This window comes from Peromyscus leucopus, chromosome 1 (genome assembly GCF_004664715.2).
Source record: "Peromyscus leucopus breed LL Stock chromosome 1, UCI_PerLeu_2.1, whole genome shotgun sequence".
In the NCBI taxonomy this organism is placed as follows: Eukaryota; Metazoa; Chordata; class Mammalia; order Rodentia; family Cricetidae; genus Peromyscus; species Peromyscus leucopus.
The window spans coordinates 136,831,168-136,849,022 of NC_051063.1; the positions used below are offsets into that span (position 1 = coordinate 136,831,168).

Consider the following 17,855-nt stretch of genomic DNA (forward strand, 5'->3'; position numbering starts at 1 on the left):
CAGGGAAGACTTTGCAGTTGGGGAACCTGGGGCTGAGACCCACATTGTAAGGAGTTATGAGGCAGAACCTACAACTAGGACATTCCTGAAATCCGGAGAGCACAACAAATGGAAAACGTCAAAACTCAGTGAAGAAAAATAACGAAAATCAGAGGAGCTAAAGCCAGGGGGCCAAGCAAAGGGAGAAGTTATCGGGGCACGCACACTTCGAGAGCCATTGCACAGAGGTACACAGACCTGAAGGAAGATGTCAGGCCAGAGTTTTCTCACCCTTCATGATTGTTTGTCTCTAGCATCTCTGCAAAGAGACCCAAGGAATGAGGAGCTTTGCCTTGAAGCTTCAGGGACATTCCCATGCATCCATAGTTTGGCTTTGAGCTTATTCTCTTAATGGATAAGAAGGTGTTCACCAAGCCCCAGGAATAACTGTTACCCCTGCTGAGGCCCCATGGGAAACCCTGTCCCTCGCTTCACTTGGCTGTTTCCACTGCCAGCGCATCAGAGGACACCTGAAGGAGACAGCCAGGATTTACAGCTGCAAGGAAGGAAACTGAGCCTTCCTCCCCTGCCCTCTCTGCCGGTTGATACATGAGGCACCTGTGTGCTATGGCCCCTTCTGCTTCAGGCCACAATGCAGTTGAGTACTGTGGACTTCAAGAAAGCAAATTGTGTGGTTTTATAGACATCATGCAATTTAGCCCATGCTTCATGGAACCTCCAGGCTCTAGTATGTGAGGAGGAGCAAAGAGCACACACATCTAGCCTTCTGCCTCTGGCCTTGTCATCCAATAGCACATCACTATGAAATGCCAAGTCCTTGAGCCTTCTGCATGCTCCTTTGAACTCAGCTCCAATCACTATCAACATTTCCATTCTCTTGACTATCACCTGGAATATACCAACAATGACCTCCTCCAAGACCCCTGTCTCCATTCTCTCTTCCTGCACAGCCCATCTTACTAAAGCACAACATGGAAGCTTTACACACACACACACACACACACACACACACACACACACACACACACACACAGAGACAGAGACAGAGACAGACAGAGATGCACACATTGCCACCAAAAAGTAGACAGTAATGGCTCCAGGAGATGTGGAAGGAATAAGGTTCCAGGAGAGGTCTGGGATTATGGACAGGAGCTAAGGGAGAGGTTGAGTGGCATCTCTAACCCTCACTGCCATCCATTTATATACACATCTCTGCCAATATTTCATTGAAAATCGTTTGCTTAAGAAATGGATTTGAAACCTTCTGGAATATAAATAGATGGATATATTTTATTCCCAACACACCCAATGCATATTATGCAGCTAGAAAGAGCTTGGCAACCTCTCTGAGCCTCAAGAGAACAAGACTCTCAACCCTCCATTGTGGGCATCTGGATCTGGATATTACTTATTGTAGGCGAACCATCCTAAGCATTGTAGGATGTCAGTAGCAAATTTTGTCTCTATTCCATAGCTTCCAGGAGCAACCCTCCTGCAGACATGATACTTACAACGTCCTCAGCCTCAATAAATGTTCCTTCAGGGGCAAAATCAATCACATTGAAAGTCATTGTCGTAGAATTGTTAAATATTTACCTGTCTTATAGGACTGTTTCGGGCATTAAATGAGGTAATATATGAAAAGATGCTTTGTAACCTGCTACTTCTAGAAGCTGTAGGAAAGAGTTGATGTGCATCTTGACACAAATAAATAATCATACAGTCAATCCTGGATGTGGTGAGGAAGCAGTCATGTGCCTCTAGAGCTGGGGAATGTTTATCTTTTTGTCTATCCCTTTAAATCTTTGTGAGACTTTATCTTTGTCAAACCACAGCCAGCCATCAATTATGGCAGAATGATACAAGTTCTAAAATCTAAAGGGTTTAAAATGCCACAGCCCCGAGGGTTAACTCCTGAGTGCCCAGAATGAAAACAAAGGAAGTGCATATTGATGGACCGAAGGGTACCAGATTTGCACGTATTTGTGTGTTTGTTCATTCCTTTGCTTATTCAAAGAACTTGCTCTGAATGCCTGCTGTATAAAAATACATTAGAGTTAATGGCTTAAGAAATAAGGATTAACGGAATACAGTCCCCAGGGTTGAGGCTCACTCCCTGTAAACTAGGGGTCAGCACACAGCCCACAGCCTATTTTTATAAAGTTTTATGGGGACACAGTCATAGCTATTCCTTTATGTGCTTCCTATAGCTGCTCTGCCCTCTCAGGGCAAAGAGAAACAGCTATTACAGAAACTGTGTGGTCCACAAACTCTAAACTATTTTCTGTGAGTCCTTTCCCAGAAAAGGCTTCTGCAGAGAAGATGGACACTAAAAACAACCAGGTGTCATTCAATGCAGGGGACAGATCTTAGGAGACTAATTTAAATCTGAACATCAACTCTTGAAACCTCCAGTGGCAGGAATGATAAACTAACATAGACGTTTAACAAAAATCCAGTGGCCTGCTCCCATTCCTGGTACATCACCTATTTCTGTGTTACTCACTGTTTTTCTTAAAGGGGACAGACCTGCCTACCTTGATAGCCATGTCTCCATGGATGCTACAGTTTGACCCCACAGTATCATGAGAGGAGACATCATGACTACTATGTAAACACTGGTCTCTACCATGTCTTGCCCTTATGGAGATTATGTTACGTAATTATATCAAATTCATGCCCTCTTCATCCATGACTTGGAACCTTGGACACTTTTACAATCTTTTCAAAAGAGCGCCATGGCCCAAACTTGCAGGCAAACGCTAGAATACAGGGAAAGCCCTGGAGATAGAGGTAGTAAAAGATAGCACCCTGCCTGTGTGTAAGAATAGACCCTAGCTAACAACTCCATGGCAATTATAATTTGTAGCCAAGTTTTGCATCAAGCAGGAGCATCGTCATCACCACCATCCACAGCTCTGTTAAGACCCAAGGTAGTCACCTCTGAAGAGTTTGACCATCACAGGAAGGGGATCTAGTACAACTCCACTGTCCTCAATGTCTCAGGTTCAGTTCAATTGCTTAATTAGGCCTATTAGTCCTAAGAGACTCCAAGATGACTGAATGGGGCCTTGATGATAAAGACAACACTCTGGATTTCTCTGGGTCAAATTTCACCAGCTTTTTCTTTTTCTTTTTAATGGCCACTACTTAGAGAAGTGTGGCACACTTTTCCAGCCACCCACAGGAAGCATCATGTCACTCCATCTTTTAGCTGTAATCTCAAACAACAGATCAAGCCCCCAAAGACTCCACACAGACACTCGTTCAGAAGTTTTCAAACTTCTCTTGAAGCTTCTCGGAGTCTATCAAGTGTCGGGAAGCAATGGAAAAGCCAAGATGTTATTAACTGGGGTCTCCACCTGTGCTCCCCTTGTGTCTGCTGCATGTGTCATTTACGCTTAGGCTTTAATGATAAAAATAGAAGATTCTGTTCCAAAGAAGCTTCAACCACCACAACCACCCCCAACTCTCCACTTTAGAAAAAAACCAACCTGAACTCAAGTGCAATGGCAAAGGCCAAGTTAGATCGAATAGTCAATCTACGGCTGAACCCAGAGTCCCAGGTTCCTGGCTCCAACTGAAGGTTGGCAGAAATATAAACACAGGGTCCTTTGGAAGCAGTCACAACTGAGGTAGAATTTTGCTTTCCTTGTATTATTTGTGGAGTCTCAGCAAGTCTTTATTTTCTGCTAGCTACATCTTCCTGGCACATAAAACGGGCACAGTAACATGATTATTATATAAATGAGGACAAAGAATTCGATGGCATGTGAGCAAAGTGTCCAACAAGTTTACTAATCATCATAGTCATCACTTCTTGCTATGGGTGTTCTGGTATTAGTCGCTCTCTTTCCAACCTCTCCCACCCCCCAGCTTACAGAGGGCTTGCAATAGCAGTTCATTAAAATGCCATCAAATGGGAGGAGGGACTCCTGCCGAGGGTGCAGAACTAGAGGACTGTTGTCCTTCCAGACTAATCTAGGACCTTTACAAGTTGTCACAATGTTCTAGGAGACTAGCGACCCTAACTTCCAGTGTTGCTGCTGTCAAGCAGCGACAGCCTGTGAAAAGCTACTCGACTCCCCCGCCCCCGGTCAATCCTGCTCAATCATGCTAACACCACCAGGAAGGCAACAAACTCTGTCTGCTGTTTCTAACCCCAGGCTCCACTCACCCGGCCTCCTCCCGCCTCCCTTAAATAATGGCTGCGCAAATGCCTCTGAGACCATCTTCAGCTAATTTCCTTCAAGACATGCAAGCTGCTAACGCTGGGAAGCACAGATAGTGTGCACTGGCAAATATGGCGAAAATTAGATTAAAATAACCTCCCGATAAACAAATTACTCACCGAAAATAAATATTGGACTAGTAATAGTGGGGATAACTAGAAGAACAGCCCCACCACATGGCAGGAAGAGGAACTACAGGAGCCGCTGTCTGCAACTCAGCCCACATAACTCACAGTGTCAGACTGGGGGTGGAGGGGGAGGAAAGGGGACAGCAGGGCTGGCCGCAGCCTTTTAACTTATTTTTAAAGTACTTTGTGTACTTATGCAAAATACGTAAGTATTTGGCAGAGAAGGCTGGACTTTGAGCCAAGAAAATGAAAAAGGAATATGCCAAATTGTATGTGGCACGACATAATAGGAGCCTGTAATCTTCCTAGTTCCTGCTCGCCCCAGTATCTCACGCTCTCATTCATCAGCCTTGCCTGATGGTCACCGTCCAAGCAGATGACACGGGCCCCTCACACGCACGCTAGGGTTTCAACATCTCTCACTGGGCCCCACTCAAATGTTATGTGGAGTGGAGCGTGTAATGTTTCTGACTTAAGTCACACATGATCTTCCAAAATAGTCCCTTTGATACTTGGAAGATGTTTACTTGGCTTCCTTTCCGCATTTGGTTGTACCTTCTTTGGGTTAAGCAGACCCAGCCTCTTGAATCTCTTCCTGGTACAGTATAGGCTGAGCTCACTGCCAGGTGAACCCTGAAGCCTGCTAGCTGGATAAATTATTCAAGCCTTCCAAACTTCAGTTCCCCAACCTGTAAGATGAGGATGGCAAAAAAAAAAAAAAAAAAAAAAAAAACACTCCTTGTCAGGTTAAATGTATCTATAGGACCTGACATACTTAGAACTCAATTTATTGTGGATATAATACAGGGGTTGTCATTTTAAGCCAACCTTGTGATGGATGTCGCTTGCAATGCTGACTTCATGTGAAGCCAATTGCAGCAGTCCATCCCTGTGTAACCAATGTATACATAAAAAATCAATATTATTTGAAGGAGAGTTTTAGCTCATTGGTGAAATACATTGCATGCTTCCTCAGAAGTCATAGGGTATCAGGTTTATGAACATACATACCACAAGCACTAAGGCACAGTGTAAACAAGTTCTAGGAAACTGGATTCCTTCCTCATTCAACATTAATAATTAGCAGAGCCTCTGCTGTGGCCCCGCATGAGGTATAAAGATGTAATAAGAAGCCTGACTCCTGTGGGAGGGCTCCAAGGACAAAAGAGTTATACATGTTTATCTGCAAAAGCACACGATCATTGATCACACCATGGCTAGTTCCGTTGTGTGCAAAGCAGTGGTTCTCAACCTGTGGGTCATGACTCCTTGGGGGATCATGCATCAGCTTTCCTGAATATCGGATATTTACATTATGACTCATAACAGTAACAAATTACAGTTATAAAGTAGCAATGAAATAATTTTATAATTGGGAGTCACCATAACATGAGGCACTCGATGAAAGGGTCTGTCTCATCATTAGGGAGGCTGAGAACCACGCTACACCGTAATGTATTAAGTGGGTGGTACTCAGACATCCCCTGACAGAGGCATGTGTGCCCAGATCTAAGAAGAGTCCTGTGCACTGGCCATCAGAGCTCAGCCGGTCTCACCTCTTCTGCCTGCTCCTTAGTTTTCTGCTATGGGAATGAGAGGGACAAGTCAAATCAATAGTTTCCAGGGCATATGTTTCTAGAAATGTCCCTAAATTACCTTGCAGGGGATCCACGAGAACTAGATCGACATGGTTAAGCTCTCTACTCGGCAAATGCACATGTTTGGCAAAGCATTGACGGGCCATGCCTGTTATCTCAACACTAAGAGGCTGAGGACTGAGGATCGAGAGTTCAAGTTCTGTCTGGATCACACACAGTAAGTTCCAGACCAGCCTTCTCTAAAGGAGACTATGTTTCAGGGGAGAGGGGGGGGAGGGGGGGTGGAGGAAAAGGAAAAGCTATTTCACTCTTCTTAGCCATGCCACCATGTGTCACATTTCACATCATACTGTGCATGATAAATATACACATTACTATAAATTAATCAAAATATAAATAATGATTGGGTTGGGAAGACAGATGAGTGGGTTGGTAAAGTGCTTATTGTGCAAGCATGAGGGCCTCAGTCCAATTCAACCCCCAGAAGCCACACAAAAGCGCCAGGTGTGGTCATGGACATGCTTGGAATCCCAGTCCTGGGGAGGTAGAGACACACAGATCCCTGGGGCTCACCGGCCAGATACCTAGCCTACTCGGCAAGCTCCAGGTTGAATAAGAGACTCTTTCAAGGCCGGGCAGTGGTGGCGCACGCCTTTAATCCCAGCACTCAGGAGGCAGAGGCAGGCGGATCTCTGTGAGTTTGAGGCCAGCCTGGTCTCCAAAGCGAGTTCCAGGAAAGGCACAAAGCTACACAGAGAAACCCTGTCTCAAAAAACCAAAAAAAAAAAAAAAAAAAAAAAAAAAAAAAAAAAAAAAAAAAAAAAAAAAAAAAAAAAGCAAGACTCTTTCAAAAACAAGATGGAAAGTGACTGAGGAATAGCTTCTGAAGTAGATCTCTAGTCTCCACATACCAGTGAACTCACACAAGTGTATGTGCACACACACACAGAGAGAGAGAGAGAGAGAAAGAGAGAGAGAGAGAGAGAGAGAGAGAGAGAGAGAGAATAAAAGATAAATGTTTGAAGAAATACAAGGAAAACTCAAGGTTTTATAGCTGTGACATTCTGACCATCTTCAGTTTCATTAAGAAACAGACACAGGAAACACAATGTCTGGAAAATCTGGAGTAGCGGGTTGTCAAGGCAGGTCAGTTCTCCTGGAGGGAAGGTCACAGACTACGTGGAAACATGGATAAGCACATGAGTCCGGTGAAGGCTGTACCAATCTGCTGGTACTTGTGTATGGCCACCGGACCAAAGGGGCCACAATGTCAACCATGTTCAAACATACATCCATTCTGAAGAGAGGCTGGCACTCCTAGCATCTTGAAATTGGCCCATCTTGGGCATTTGACAGCAGAGCAATCATCTGGCCACTGTGTCCTCCAGGGTCTGCACTGCTGGCCGCCAGGCCACAGCAGGTGTTCATTCTGAGCATGAGGCTGTCTGGCCATGCTAGGTCTCTCTGTGTTTACAAGGTTTGCCCTTCCTTCCTATTCTCTGCAATAACATGCAGGCTGTCCCCTGTGGATCAGACAGAAAGAACGCTACCTAGGAAGGGCTGTGAGAAGTCTCATCTTTCTGCCAAACTTTCCATTAGCTCTCTTTCATATTCCCCTCCCTCCTTTCTTCTCTGCGTTTCTTTCTCTGCTAACTTCTCTTGGCCTTCTCCCATTCCCTAACTTCTGCAAACTTCTTAATGCTAATTCCTAAGTAGGAGAGATGTATGGAGTAGACTCCTCATTCCCTCAGTAAGATTTAGGACCGGAACCAGACAGAAGGTGTTTCCTTGTTGCAAGATTATGACCTTTAAATCTGGGCAGCAAAGTTAATGCTAAGACATTATTGGAAGATTCATCCCTGGGGCCAGCAGAAATCAGCTATCATCCCATTGCTGTGCCTCATTCAATGGCTGCATCCAGGGTCACAATTTTTCATAAATGCATTTATGGTTAATGGGCATGGAGAGGAGGTTAAGAAACAAAAAGAAAGAGGGAGGAACTGTGGGGACAAAGATATCAAGAGAGGGCTAGGGAAGTGAGGGAGAAGGGCACAGAGAGCGGTGAAAGAAACTGAAGCATGGTGGAGAGAGGGAGGGAGGGAGGGAGGGAGGGAGGGAGAGAGGGAGGGAGGGAGGGAGGGAACAAGATGTTGTTTTGGCTTGTTAGAGAAAAAACAGCACAAGCAATTGAAGTAGTGCGATTTCTTAATCAAGGCTTTATTAAATTTTGATAATAAAAAGCTAAGTGCTTTTGGATAGAATAAAACACAAAAAGGCAAGTTCTTGGTACAGGTGGAGAATTTGTGCATGTGTGAGCATAGAGAAGAACTGATTTGAGGAACGATGTGGAATTTAGATCAGGCCATTCTAATCTAAAAGACAGAAACAAATGGACTCTTGAATGCACAATGATTTGTTTTTTTATTTATAGTGTCAAATGGCTGAGACGATTGGGCAAGAGGCCCGATTTCTAAGCAAAATTTGCCTGCCTGGGAACTGAAAGAGATTTGAGACTCCTCTTGCTTCATTTCTCTTGCACATCTCCTGCTGGCTCTTCCTGCAGCCTCTGTCTGATAAGAGAGAGAAAGCCAAAGAAAACTAGTAAACTCTCCCTGAGCTGATCCAAACTTCCTTCCTTTCCCTGGGTCATTGCTGTGGACAGGCCCCACACCTCCCGAAACTCTGAGTCCTGCTTTTTCTGCCACTAGTGAGGATCAACTCCAGTTGGCCACAAATAAATAGGGTCTTGGTGACTTCAGATACCTAAGCTTGGCCTAGTATTGACTGTCATAGGAACACGGACTACCCCCAACCAGTAAATGTTTTGTTCTAGCTTTATTTAGACTGGGCAATGTCCTCTGTTTGTGATGTAGTTACTGAGACCCACCACCACTGTCAACTTTTAGACTCACTGACAAGTAAACATCAGTGCCAGAAGAGCTGACACTTGAAAGAAGTATGTCATTTGTAGATTAAAGTTTGAATAACATTCCAGGAGACCTGTGCCACATGCAGTTTGAATTTTAGACAGAATCTAACTTCCTGCATTTAAGTTCAACTGATAGGAACCCACTCTGCAATTCAAGTTAAAAGGCATCCCATGTTAAGGTTTAGCTACACAAGGCATGTAGACATCATAAAGTGACTAGAAACGTCCAAGACATGCAAAGCCCTGCAGAAGTCCAGCCTACTTGTATTGGTGTCATCTAAGTCCAGATACGCAATTCCATGGATACCTTCGTTAGGCTAGTAACCAATGATGGCAACTGTTTGGTAAGGCTGTGCTTGCTCTTCAAGCCCATAGCCCAACTTTTCCATCTCGGTGGAGCCTTCTTTTGTGGTGGGCTCATATATGACCTCAGAACCCTTCTACCTGCACATTAGTGTGACCACTTGTGATAAAACCTACCTACCCTTCTTATTCTAAGACTTTCAAGAGCTTCCCCAGCAGGTAACCCTCCAAGTAATTTGTGACTGTTTATAATAATAGCCTCCCTTTAGTTCTTACTGCTTATGAATGCATATGAATGATGCTCAATTCTGGGGAATCTTAGATCAATTATGAAAGATGAAAAAAATGTTTATGAAATTCCAAGAAAGGTATGTAGGAAAGGATCCTTTGAAATTTTGGGTAGATTTCAGCTCATGTGTGTACCCAAATAGGTATTGGTGGTTCTCAACAGGAAGCAGTTTTGATTCCCATAGGGTGGGGTGGGTTGTTACATTTAAACACAATGCCAGGTGCTAATACACAGAGATTAGGTAGGGTGTCACTAAATAGTCCACGATGCATAGAACAGATCCAAACAAGAAAGAAATATGGAATCCAGAATGCCAATGGTGCCAAGGATGAAAGACTGATTGATATAAGTGAAGGCTGTGTATTTAGTGTGAGAAAGAACATTAGAGAGTTTCTGATCCAACTGTCTCATGGTATAAATAACCAAAGACCCAGGCAAAGGCTCATATGGACAACTCAGCAGAATTAGCAGATAACTCCATATATCTTCCTAATGGGACAGGAAAGCCTGCTTTATATGTGGAAGACAGCAGGCTTTCGGTTCCCTAACAGTCTATTAGTAAAGTAAATAGAGATTAGAACTACAAATGTTAAGACCATTGGTTCTAGGCATAGATTGTTAGATTTAGGTTGTAAGGAGCAATCTCACTATTTTGTGTGGGTAAATATCACAAATCATTCAATTAATTGTAACCAACAAATATGTACTTTCAGCTCTGTTGTGCTGCCACAAGAAACACATGGATCAATATAGATGACCCTGTCCCTTAAAAGCTTCTGTTGAGAGACAAAGACAAAAACAACTTCAGTACAGTGCAGTCAGCCCTGAGGTAGGAAAGCCTGTGGGAGCAGAGGGCAGCAGTACCTAAGCAAGCGATCGAAGGGAGATTCTACAGAGGACATGAGTCTGAGCCGACCTCTAAAATAGTGGTTCTCAGCTGGTGGGCTGTGACCCCTTTGGGGGTTAAACAACCTTTTCATAGGAATTGCCTAAGACCATCGTAAAACACAGAGAGTTACACTATGATTCATAACAGTAGTAATTATTACAGGTAAGAAGTAACAGCAAAATAATTGTATGGTTGGAAGTTGACATACATGAGGAGCTGTATTAAAGGGTCTTAGCATTAGGGAGGTTGAGAACCCCTGCTCTAAAAGAAGAATATAAGTTAGAAAGCCTCGTATCACTGCAGACTCGGCTTGTGAAGCGCAGCCAGTGTGCAGAAAACCTAGCCACAGTGTGTAACTGAATCTGTCCATATTTATACATAATATGGTCTTCCTCTAGTCTGAGATACCATGATCCTTATCTCTAAAGTTGAGGAATGTGAGAATAATTTCAGATTTTTCACATTATAGGTACATATTATGAAAGTGTACCTAACTTCGAGCTTAAGGGCTAAATGGGGGTGTATGTTGGAGGTAAGATGGCCCTACTTAGCTCTCAGGGCTCCCTTCCCAGGAAGCATCAAGTTTTCCATTGCCAGCACTGGGTTGGGAGAACTCCAGAGAAAACCACTGTCCCAAAGCATGGTATTCACTGGTTAAACAAATGGGCAGTGTTCATTTCCTTCCCATCCCTCACCCTACTGCATCAAACACCAAATGTTAGAGTAGAGAAGGATGCCACGTGCCATAATGGGAATCAAGAGGTTAAACCTGGAATAATTCCACTCTGAAAAATCAATGCCCCTCCCCAGAACCCACAAGAAATACCTCTCCATCTTAGGAACTCCACAGACTCCCTCTCTTCCCTCCCTAGTCTACTCTCACTGTCTTCAGTCTACCCCATGTTTTAAAGCTGTGTTTGAGGGCAGACTTGGACACAGTATGAAGTTCCAATCAACCAAATGAATTCAAGATTCATTTTTCTCTTCAGTCTATAAAAGGAAACATCATGTGCTTTCACTTTTCCCCCATGCTTCTGGTTGACAGAGATGTATGGTTGGTGGAGAAAGAGTGTTTTTATTTTTATTTATTTATTTATAAGTTTTATTAAAGTTCACCTATTACCCACAGGCATCAGGCTCCCTATAGAGAAACAAATATCACCATTGAAGAAGTTGGTTTCCAAGGTGCCAAATTAAAACAGATGAAGCAGTAAGGAGGGGAGGAATAAAAACATTAAACCAAGATTTCACTCCCAAGTGCATCATACCGTCTATTATATTGCACACATGAAATTGACTCCCAATGTAATTAGGCTAAGGCTATGAGGCAAAAGAAAAAATCCTCACAATAATTCAGACCCTCCAAGCTATTCTTTTGCAATCACTCATATAACTGAGGAAAGAAATAACTTTTTAACAAAAAAAAAAAAAAAAGAAACTCAGCAACATCTACATTGTCCAAGTATTTCCCAACATCCTACCTGCCCAAGCACATAGAGTCATGAGCTAAGTTAAAAACCAAATACAAGAATCTGCTACCTACCCAGTCATGGCCTTTTCTTTCACTGGACAGTCCCACAGGCTGGGATTTATTCTAGTAATGCCGAAGGGCTGCTTCCTGTGTCAGAAGGAATTGAAGAGTCCCCAGGGCTGCAATAGACAACTTACTTCCCTCATAGGGAAAGTTGTCTTTGTCTTAGCTATTTTTTCTTGTTGCTGCGATCAAATACTGTGACAAAAGCAACTCAAGGGAGAACAGGTTGATCTTGGCTCATAGTTCAAGGTACAGTTCATTATGGCAGAGAAATCAAGGCGCCGGGAGCTTGAAGCAGCTGGCCATATTACAGCCACAGCCAAGAAGTATAGAACAATAAATAATCTCTACCAGTAAATGGTGGCACCCATATTGGCCAGGTCTCCCCATGTCAATTACTTTAATCATGATAATCCCTCATAGGCACCCCAAGAGACCTTTCTCTCCGGTGATTCTAGGGTCGGTCAACTTAACAATCAACACTAATGGTCATGTATTATAAGTGGACATGTCCACAAGGAGATCTCTTTTCTACAGCCATCATATTCTCTCTTTTCTCCAATAGATTTGTCTTTGGGATTTTTAACTGCAGAAAGACATTTGATTGTAAAGACTGCTCACTTAAATCAATGTGTATATTTTAAAGGTATTTCAATTTCGAAATTTATGTCTAAGGATGTGTTGCTTTGGAAAGGAGATTCTGCTTTTGTTCCCATAGAAAGCCAGAGACTATGGATTTGTTCCAGATACATCAGGTTTGATCAGCCAAGACCCCCAGAAAGGTCTCTGATGACACCATGGCCCAGATGATCCAACGTCCAGATTGGATTCAAGGCAACTGACTCAGACAATACAGCCTCATGGACTATTCCATAATCCTAAAATTTTCTTTGTATCCCCATAAGATACAGCGCCCCCCTCCAGCAGGAAGTAGTAAGAGAAGCTACGCCCAAATTCCCAAATTATATGTAATTTTACTTTGTTAAGGTTAAAACCTTCCTTTTTGGAAGAAATCTCTTTATTTCTTCACCGGTCAGAATGGAACCATGGAACAAAAAGAGTACCTTTCACAAAAATAAAAAATGGGAAGAGATAACCCCTCTTTTAAAGGGATGCTTACTGGATTTCAGCAATGCTGCCAGAACTTCAGTGGCTGCCCTGGGGAGAAAGAAAGAAAAGTGAAAAGTCAATGTTCAATGGTCTTTTTTTGTTAGCCCACAGACCCCATAGGTAGCATGTTCATTGCTACCACCTATCAGACTCATTATTAACCACGTAGAAGGCATTCTATTGATCTCTGCTGATCATTAAAGAGGCATAAATGTAGAAATCACATTAAGTAAGGTGTCTATCTTCCAAATGGGTCTCAGAGGTCCCCTCTGCTACTGAAAATATCCTTCTTACCCCCATCGCTTCCCACCTTCCACCAACTTCTTTGCAGAGCATTCTTCTTTTTCTATTTTTTTAACTCCTGCTCATACCAGCGAGTGTACTTGTCAGTTTCTTGATTTGTACCTGAAAACATGTGGAGACTCTGGAGGATGGGTGAGAGGGAAGGGATGAGGAGGCACACTGAACACAGCAGTTCAGTGCAAACTTCCTGAACTACTCATGCCTCTGGGGACGGAAAGCGCATACATATCAGGAGGAGAAGCTGTTTCCTTAGGATGGAAGACCATTGTTAGAGTTTTTTCTCTAACCACATTGCTTTTGCCCACAGAAGAATTTCACAACCTTTGCAGCAAAAAAAAAAAAAAAAAAAAAAAAGAGAGAGAGGAGAAGAAAAACATCTTTTGTTCCACTTCTTAGTGGCCCTTCCTTTTGTTCCTGACATCTGAGAATACACAAAACCCCACTGCTATCCTTTGAATGCATCCTCCAAAGCTTATTTATTGGGACTCAATTCATACATCCATGGTATTTTGATGTGAGGCTACAGAGGAGTGATTGAAATTACATGAGATAATGAGGGTAGGGTCCCAGGATGACATTTATGGTTTTATTAGCCCTGCTGCTCAGTGTGTGGGTCTCTACCTACAACCTCACATTTGCTGAGACCCAAAGAGAAATCTAGAATCTCTAACTGACTCCTGACCTCCTGAATTAGAATTCTTTCCTAACAAGTCCTTACGTGCATGCATCCTGAGGAGTATGAATAGTGGGTTGAGAGGATGCATCAATGCAGTCCCTATCCATCCTGCTGGTGATCCAGTAGGGTAGGTACCTTGCTGGGACATTCTCAAACCTTTCCTGCCTTCACACTCATATACTTCGCTTCTCTCCTAATCTGTTTTGGTGAGGTTAATTTGACTGCTCTACTCTTTCCTCTAAATACTAAGCTCCTTCTCCAGCTTCCGAGTACCTTCTTGTCCCATCCCAACATAGGTCCTCTGTTCCATAGCACCTGGATTTTGACAGTCTCCATGGAGTTATAAGAGTAAGGTTGCAGGAGCCAAAATTTGAATAGGAAAAAAATATGGCAATGAGTGACTAATGGGAGAGTCTCTCAGCAGACTCTGGCCCCACTGTCTTGGGAGTATCCTCGGCTGGTTTCACTGAGCTGAGCGATTGTCTCTGCTGTGAGTTTACACTGGGGGGCCATGAGTCGCAGCCTTTTGCAACTGTTGTGGGAGTCCTGAAGTTAGGAGGTGCAAGTGTATCTCAGGTGCTTTGTTTCTACTTTAGTCTCTTACTTTTTCTGTTCATTTGTCTTCTTAACACTGCTGACTCTGCTTTCAATATTTGACAACATACTGCAAAGAACACTGTGAGGTGAGGAATTGACCAATGAGAGATTCTATAGGACAGTAGGAGAAAAGGAGTCCTGGTTTGGGGCACAGGTCTATTCTCCTATGTGTGTAACTTAGGAAGGACAACCTAATCCCTCTGGCCCATTTCTCCAGTCTTCAGAGGTGATTGGAACTTATCACTGCTTGGTAGGCCTTAGCATAAGTTACTAGGATCATATGTACTATATCTATTCTTGATAGGAACGAACAGAATTCCTCCAAGATTCATGTTGTAGTGCACTCTAAGCCAGTGTTTTTATCTGTATGTATTTTAATCTATTTTCTGTTACTATGACAAAATACATGAGCCTTCATAATTTAGAAAGAGTAGAGGTTTGTTTGGCTCATTGCATTAGAGTCTGGTAAATTTAAGAGTATGGGTTCAACAGGTTCCTGTTATTAGATTATGCCTTCTTGCTGTATAACACAGCAGAGAATATTACATAGCAAGACCGAAAAGCCAAGACAGATTAGAAGAGAAGAGTAAAAGTATGAACTCAGGAAAAGATGAGGAACATTAAGGCAAGGCACCTAACCTAGTCTTAGGTCACCAGCCAGGTCATAGGGACAAACAACCTGGTATGACTGATCTGCAGAACACTTTCAACATGGGAAAAGATGCAAGACAATAGGTTCAGAGAACAGAGTAGAAGTGAGAAAACAGGAGTAGCTAAAGAAAAATTAGAGTCTTGCTGCTTGAAATGTGAGTCTTTTATAGCACCCTCACTTTCATTGAGAGTCCAACAGAAATGCAGAATCTCAAGCCTATCGCCTGATCTGATGAGTCACAATCCCATGTTAGCAAATCCTCATGTGCACATGAAAGCATGTTAATAAATGGTTTGCCCATGAATTGATGGGCATTCTTTGGTTGTTGACAGGGGTGTTAAAGATGACTCCAAATCTTAATTCTCTAGATAGTATCAAATGGCATGACGATATAACAAATAAATATGATCCCAGCAGTGACATTATATGACATGGTCAATGTTGCAGTCAAATTAAAGCTGATTCCTGAGGCAAAAGAGAAGATTTATTGCTTTGAAGGTCATCATTTGGGAATCGACATTTAGTTAGTGTCACAAGGAGCACACTTAGGGAAAAATGATGGAGGTCATAGTTAAGACCAAAATCTAATAGTATAAAGAATTCAAATTCAACCCTTTAGATAATGAGACATTATTCATTTGTTTTTAATTAAAAAGTATGATGTCAGAGATGGAAAACTGAGATGAACATTATTGCTCACAGAACACAGTTACAGAATACAAAAGAAAGAAAAGAGCTGAGTGACTACCTGAAATATTTGCCTGGGTAAAGCTAATTATAGGAAAGCCGCTAAGTGAGTAAGAAGGGAAGTCATTTCATTTAGAGAAAACAATGGCTTTCATTTAGGACATGCTGAGTTCAAGATAGTCTATGTGAAAGCTACCTGAAACTAGTTAGAATACTGCTACAAGCATCTATCTACAGTTCTGGAGGGCACTCAGAAGTGGGAACATTTATTTACTAATTTCTACAATCGCTACAGTAGTTTGTAGCCTGGAATGGATATCTTCAAGAAAATTCAATCAAAAGCAGAGCAGAGGGTAAGCAGGAAAAAAATCATCAACACCAAAGGAAGGAGACTCCTAGGGGATGAGAGAATGCACAGCCAGGGAAGGCAGTGGAATAAGAACTGGGCAGGAGATAGGGCAGGGGCATATTTAACTTAGAAAATAAAAGTTACTAGATGGCCTAGGTCCAATGCTTTTCTAAACTTCAATCTGTGGGTGTGTGGTAGGTTTTAAAATTCAGTTTTATAGGTTTTTAAATGTACTAGACTTGTAATAAAGTATATTGGAGCAGAATGTAATATATTAATGACCTCAGAAACATTTATCTGTGAGTGTGTGTGTGTGTGTGTGTGTGTGTGTGTGTGTGTGTGTGTGTCTGTTTATTGGGAATGTGATACAAATGTTTTGCTTCAAAAAAGAAGTAGTAAAGATGTTGTTTGGGGTGTAATGCCTGTGTAAGATTTAAAGAAGAACAAATATCTAGAATAAACTAATGAGTAACTGAAAATATTCCATATTCCAGTGGTTCCTGGAACACAGAACAAAGGTCACTGCATGAATGCTACCAAGAGGCTCTTTGTTTTTTGATCTAGTCACTGGGCAAGCATGTAGCCATGTTCTACTGTCTGAGCAAGGCTTTCCTGATTGGTTTCAGTGCAACATGAAAAACAATAACACTCAGCAGCACCGAGATAACTACTTGGATCAACCGACGCCTCTACCAACAAAAAGGAACATTTAATTGGGTGTGGTAGCGCAGCCTTGTAATAGCAGCATTGGAGAGGCTGAAATAGAAGATCATGAGTTCTAGGACAGACTAAGCTACATAGTAAGACCCCCACCTCAAAACAAACAAAAAGCAAAACTAAGGCAATTGGGCTTAAACAAAGAAGAAAGCTCAGCTATTCCTACTTGAAGAAACCAATCCCACTGCATCGGGCAAGTGAACTGGAGCCCCACTCTGTGCCTTTGGGATACCAGACTGCCTCCTGAATGTGGACATCTAGCAGCCATCATTCTGGTAGACCCACCGATTCTACGAAGGGACAGGAAGGACATTTTTCCTTGAGTCCATCATTCCTTACTATCACCTCATGCTGTTTGGGTGCTGAGTGGGCTGTCTTTGGAATGGAAAGTAAAATCTTCCATCTCTCTCTGTGTTCCTATTAATGAATGGGTCATTTGGGAAATTTTCCAAGAACATTTTGATCCAACTACAACAATACCCAAAGACAGAGGGACAATTTTTGTTCCATCCATTCTTCAAAGCAGGGTACTCGGTACTCCAGTCAAGATTTGAGGCCCCACGGATACTCTGACTCTCTTAGCAAAGGCTAAGGCTAAACTGTTGGCAGATTCATAAATATTCTCCTGCCAAGCATCTACAAAAAAAAAGCCACAGAGTTACAACAATGCAATTTACTTCCTGAGGTTGAAATAAATTTTAAGAGCCATTACTGGGGACTCTTTCATAATTGTCACCACTACTTAAGGAGACTCTCTAAGTGTCCAATACTACATGTCCTATATTCATCAGCATACATCACTTTGAACTTCACAGGAATGACAGATGATGAGATTTCTCAGTACAGGATAAATAGCCCACAT

The 17,855-nt window shown here is 42.5% G+C and overlaps 1 protein-coding gene across 1 annotated transcript in view; it reads right to left on the reverse strand.

Moving 5' to 3' along the window:
- Agbl1 (ATP/GTP binding protein like 1) overlaps positions 1 to 17,855 on the reverse strand; it is an 830,193-nt gene that overhangs the window by 685,473 nt on the left and 126,865 nt on the right. The window contains exon 6 of the mRNA XM_037198558.1: positions 13,023 to 13,060. Within this exon, the coding sequence (XP_037054453.1) occupies positions 13,023 to 13,060 (38 nt within the window). The remainder of the gene's footprint in view (positions 1 to 13,022; positions 13,061 to 17,855) is intronic.